Below are 5,886 nucleotides of genomic sequence, written 5' to 3'. Positions count from 1 at the left end.
CTCGAGGCAAAACAGACGAAATCGAAACACCCCATTTTTCCATCGGTGCTAGCATCCTATATTCAACTCGACCAACCTCTTTTCTCTTTCCGCCACCGACGTGCGTTAATATAATACTCTTTAACTCCAACAACAAAAGTGCTCTTCAACTTTGAAACAACGCTGGACTCTTGCACTCAAATATAACCATGTTGTCACTGTTTCTCATTTGGGATACACCATCACAACAAAAAAATCATTGCTATTGGACATTTTTTCTAAGTTTTAGGAAGAAAAAGGAAAGAGAAAGAAGAATTGATAGTTTTGTGAAAAATACCAAAAGTTTGCTGATACTTTTATAAATGTTTAATTTTTGTCCTATTATATCTCGTTTATGGTGTAAACGAGTTAAATTGTCACTTATCTCATTTACAGTATAAACGAGACATGACAATGTAAATGAGATATGCATTACCCGCCTTTTCGCAAACGTGATATATTGAGGGGTGTGTGTCTTATCTCGTTTACACGGTAAACAAGACTGTAAACGAATAAGGCACATTGTGTAAATACACAAATACTCTAAAAAATGTGTATATGCGTAATTAAAATATTTATTTTATTTATTTTAAAAAATTTTGGATTTGAAAATGTGTTTGTTTATGAAAATAGAATAAGACAAAATATTGAAAATAAGACATAAAAAACAGAAACACATAATTTAATGTTCTTGTATTTTGTTTAATAATAAAATAAAACAAATTATGAAAATCTAATTTATTCTTATATTTTTTATTTAAAAAATTAAAAAAAAATAAAAAATAAATTAAATTTTTTATTATTATTTTTATATTTTTTATCAAAATAAATATAAAATATAATTAATTTAATATCTTTAAATATTATATCTCCGTCCATATATACGATTTTATATTTTTATATTTCTTTTTTAATATCCCATTCCTATAAACAGAGGCTGGCTAAAAGGCTGGCTAATAGAATTTGTTGCTACGCTCATTTACTGGTTCCAACATGCGGACAACCATGTCCTTCCCCACCGGCTCTCTGACAATCCCTCCCTCTGGACCTGAGCGGCTGACCCCTCAACAATGTCACTCCCACACTTTTTAAACCAATAAACGCTATTACACTTTCTATGAAAATCCCTATAATTAGTGAATGCGTATTAATTTAAAGAGAGAGTCTATAAAATTTTTAACTACGCTATATTGTTAAAATTAGTCATTAAATTAGATATTTATATAAAATATATAATAAGAGAAGATTCATTTAACTTTCTTTATTCACACTTCAATTTTATTACAAAATTAAAAATATTTAATATTTTTATAATTATTCTATATAACGATTACAATAATTTATAAAATATTATAATTTTTATTATGTTAAAATAAAAAAAATTTAAATCTATAAATATAAAATTTATTTTAATAATTAAATAAATAAAATTAAAATATATCAAAATTAAATTAAATATTATAAAAATAGAAATTAATAATTTTTAAATAATATTTAAATTTTTTATATCACAAATATTTAAATCCCGTATAAGATAGTAAAATGAAGTAGATAGATATTATTCTCAAACAACGGAGTGATGCCGCCGGTAAGGCGGTAAGATGTATGTGGGGTTGAGAAAAGAAGCTTTTACAGCAAATAGAAGTTGATTTTAACACTTCAAATTCAAAATCAATATTACTACTTTATTAGTGACTACAGTATATATGAGTATGGCCCGCATTCCAAGAAAATGAATGAAACGGAATTATTCCTTCAGTCGATGTGAATTTTGCCCAACCCTCGTGATTTAGCTCGGTTTATTTGTGGTAATGTGGTTATCATTGCGGCATAAGTCCATATAATACCATTGCAAGGCCTGGACTGCAACTCATTCTGCTCTCTTTTAACTAACATCAATGGCCTCAATACTGAGACTCCTCTTCGTTTTCCTCTTCGTCTTCCACATTTCAGGTATCTACCCTCCTTTCTCTCTCCATTACAATGCCGCTCTCATGCTTGCATTTTAAGGAGCATTTTATACACTATTATACTTGAAACTAAAGAACAGTGTATGTGACTGGTTTTTTGCTTGTTTGTTGTTCATGCCAACTAACAGTGCTCAAGGCTTCAGGGGCATCAATAATATTCTACAACAAGTGCCCCCACCCAGTGTGGCCCGGCATCCAGCCCACGGCGGAACTCCGCCGGCGACCCTAGCAGAGTTCACGCTGGGAAACGAGCAGGATTTCTACGACGTGAGCCTGGTGGACGGTTACAACCTTCCAATCTCGATCACACCGTTCAAGGGATCTGGAAAGTGCAGCTACGCTGGGTGCGTGAGCGACCTCAACATGATGTGCCCCGTGGGCCTGCAGGTGCGCTCACGCGACAAGAAGCGCGTGGTGGCCTGCAAGAGTGCCTGCTCCGCCTTCAACTCCCCTCGCTACTGCTGCACGGGTACCTATGGAAGCCCACAGGCCTGCAAGCCCACTGCCTACTCCAGGATCTTCAAGACCGCATGCCCAAAGGCATACTCCTACGCTTACGATGACCCCACCAGCATCGCCACTTGCACTCGCGCTAACTACTTGCTCACTTTCTGCCCTCGCCGCCGCTGATCTCAAGCTCACTACTCCTTAATTCCTTACTACTTAATACTTAATAGTTACTACTATTCTCTTGGCCTATCCCTTTCCACTATTACCATTATTATCATCATTATCATTATGTCATAACAATTTGCATTTGCATTTGCATTAGTACTACCCAATACTCTCTTATTTCGTTACTTTAGTATTTTAATGTGTACTAGCTAGGTCTTCTGTATTAATTCATATTACAATTACTACTACCGCGTGTCTGTTTGGTTTGTCAGGTGTTTTGCTTCCATTGTTGTCATTTATGGCCATGTTTTTATCTTGGAGTAAAAAAGTAGGTTATTTTTATTTCATACTAGCAAGTAGCAAGCACTTGTTAGATACATTTCTCATCGCTAATGGGTTTGCGGATTTGTCTACTATTCCAATTCCACTGAGCAATCAATTCGTCTATTTGGTTTCCAGCCTGATATTGATATACTGTACACCCTAAAAAGCATATTCGCCACACAACCAATGAGAAATTGGATTCACAAACGTCACTCTCTTTTTTAAGTAATCCTTGTCTGTTTGGACCTTGGACAATAGTCTATATTGCTTCGTATGATGTTTATCTTGCCTTCCTTTGCAATGAAATTGGACAATGAAACAATTACATATTCCCCCGCCCATCCCCAATTTTATAGGAATTTGCGTGTGAAGTGTGAACTACTATATTTTACTTTAAACACCATTTAACTTGTTTCCATATAGATTGAAGGGAAAAGGGAGGGGAGGAAGGGGTTGACAGGGTGGATAGCAGTAGAACGTCCGAAAAAGCTTGTCCTGTTTGGTTAACGTTGGAAATTCTTTATAGTTTTTCATGGACTATTCTTTATTTTCCTTTTGCATGATTTTCTTCCTATTTTTTGTTGCGCTAACATTATTGATTATCCACATGCTCCTTTTCCTTTTCGAAAGATACAATAAAATTTGAATGAACAAAGATTAGAAGAAAAAAAAATTAATTACTTATTAACGGGAAATTTTTTTCCTGAATTTCTAGAAAACAAGAAATACAAGCATGTCTTACTACTACTGTATTACCTAAGCTATGATTGTTCTTTTTTCTTTCTTTTTGCGCTCATCACAACTTTTGTTTGGGCTGAAGTACTCCCAAGTTTCATAACGACATAGGCCAATACAGTCAAAGCCCATCATAGTGCTACAGTTTTTGGTGCCACCTCTCTGGATTTGGGTATTGATCCAGGCCCATCTATTAGGGATTTTGTAACATCATAGCACTTTTAGTAAGAAGGGACACACGGACTAGGACTAAAAACAAAAGAAGAGAAAGGTCAAAAGATGTGCCTAGCATTAGAAATAGAATTGGGCCTGTTAGGTTGAGTTCCAAAGATAAAAAAATTCCATGAAAAAAATAAAGATAAAGATGCGGATGCGGATGCAGATCCATATGTCATAAATTACACGTTGTTCCCTTTTCCATCCCATGATTGTAAAATCAGGAAGGTTAGTTAAATATAAATATGATTTCCCTTCCTTAAAGCAACGAATAATACTTTTTCCTATTTAAAAGTAAAAGTCATATACATTAGGGTACGTACTATTCTTCTTGATTCAGCAATTTCTCATTTCTTTCTTTCTTTCTTTCTTTAAAGTCACGAGCGTGTCCAACCCGCGTTCATTTTACGCGTGTCATACATAAAGTGTATTCCTTTGTCCTTAATCAACGCGTCTTCCAAATGTAGTAAAAGTATTCCTACACCACTACTGTTATAACGTAATGCTTTTTGTTTTTAGCAAATTTACTTTCAAAAATTTAATTTTAATAGTGTAAAAATCTTTGTTTGTAGCACAATATTTTATTAATTATATAAATAATTATCTAAAAGTTAAGTATTTTATTATATGATTATATAAAATATTTACATTTAATGTAGTAAAATTAAATTCAACTTTTAATTAGAAAATTTGATAATTTGATGTCTGATTTTATAATATTAAACAAATTATTTTATTATAAAACAAAAATACAAATGCTTTTTTTTATTTTTTAAATAACTGTAAATAAATGTTTATTTTTCTTAAAAAATATTATTGATGGATTATATTATTCAAAACTAAACATCAAAAATTAATTTATCTGATATTTAAGAAATAAAAATTTATTTTGTTAAAAAAGTATTATTAATGTAATATATCCTCTAAAATTTTAAAACATAAGAAATTAGTTTATCTTATATTTAAGAAAATAAAAATTATTTTATCAATTAAAATATAATTTATTTATAAAAAAATGTAGTAGATATCAACTTCAATATTTCTTTTGCATAGGAGATATGCAAGCATTATAATTTGTCCATATTAGCACATGCCACATGCCACATGCCACATGCCATTTTCATCCACCTTTTTTCTGCCCCTTCTTCCCTAATCCCTAGGATTTGTTATTCATCCATTTGTATGTATTTATGATTAACTTATGAGTTGTATTTATGACAAGAATATTTATGTATTTTCTATTTTGTTCCTTAACTAATTTAGTATTTATTTGTTTATTTATGATTAACTTATTTATTTATTTTTTCAAAAAGGTTACGGATTTAAATCTTATTTCTAGTTTTGAAAAAAAAAAAAGTAAGTTATGATCTATAGGGCCTAGGTTTCACTCTTAGATTATTTATTTATTAGGTATTATTTGGTATATATTATTTAAAATCTCATAAACATGTTAGATAAATAATGTTTTACGTCATATTATTCAATTATAAATTAATAAATTTAATTAAATTAGTCACTATTTCAGACATGAAAGAAAGTCTGATTTTATTTTAAATATTGAATTAATTTTTTTACATAGACAAATTTTATTAATTTCTAATAAAAAATGAGACATAAATGTTAATTTGTCTAATAAAATAAAAAATTGATAATTAATATGATCATTATAATTATTTTAAAAAATAAGTTATTAGACCAAATTTTTTAAATGTGACAAATATTAATTTTTTAATAAAATAAAAAATTAATAATTAATATTATTATTAGAATTCTTTAAAAAATAAATTATTAGACTGAATTTTTTTAAGATTTATTTAAGATATTTTTCAATAATAGAACAAAAAGTATATAAATATTTATAAACTATTACTAAATCATGCTTTCTTAAAAATAATTTTCTTTTTAATAAATTAAAAATCATTTTAATTAATTATTAATGATGAAGCATGAATATTTTGTGGAATTTTAATTTTTTTTTGTCTATGTTAGACACATTTGTAACTCATTG

The 5,886-nt window shown here is 29.9% G+C and overlaps 1 protein-coding gene across 1 annotated transcript; it reads left to right on the top strand.

The window, feature by feature from the left end:
* The first annotated feature begins 1,916 nt into the window (after nt 1-1,916).
* LOC107481571 (thaumatin-like protein) lies at nt 1,917-2,851 on the top strand. The gene is given in 3 exon segments (XM_021139305.2): nt 1,917-1,971; nt 2,117-2,188; nt 2,191-2,851. Coding segments are annotated over 3 exon segments (555 nt in total). The 3' UTR covers nt 2,619-2,851.
* Nucleotides 2,852-5,886: the final 3,035 nt, after the last annotated feature.

The sequence above is a fragment of the Arachis duranensis genome, chromosome 3, assembly GCF_000817695.3.
Source record: "Arachis duranensis cultivar V14167 chromosome 3, aradu.V14167.gnm2.J7QH, whole genome shotgun sequence".
Lineage (NCBI taxonomy): Eukaryota > Viridiplantae > Streptophyta > Magnoliopsida > Fabales > Fabaceae > Arachis > Arachis duranensis.
The sequence above is the reverse complement of the archived record's forward strand: the minus strand, read 5'-3'. Positions and strand labels throughout refer to the sequence as shown.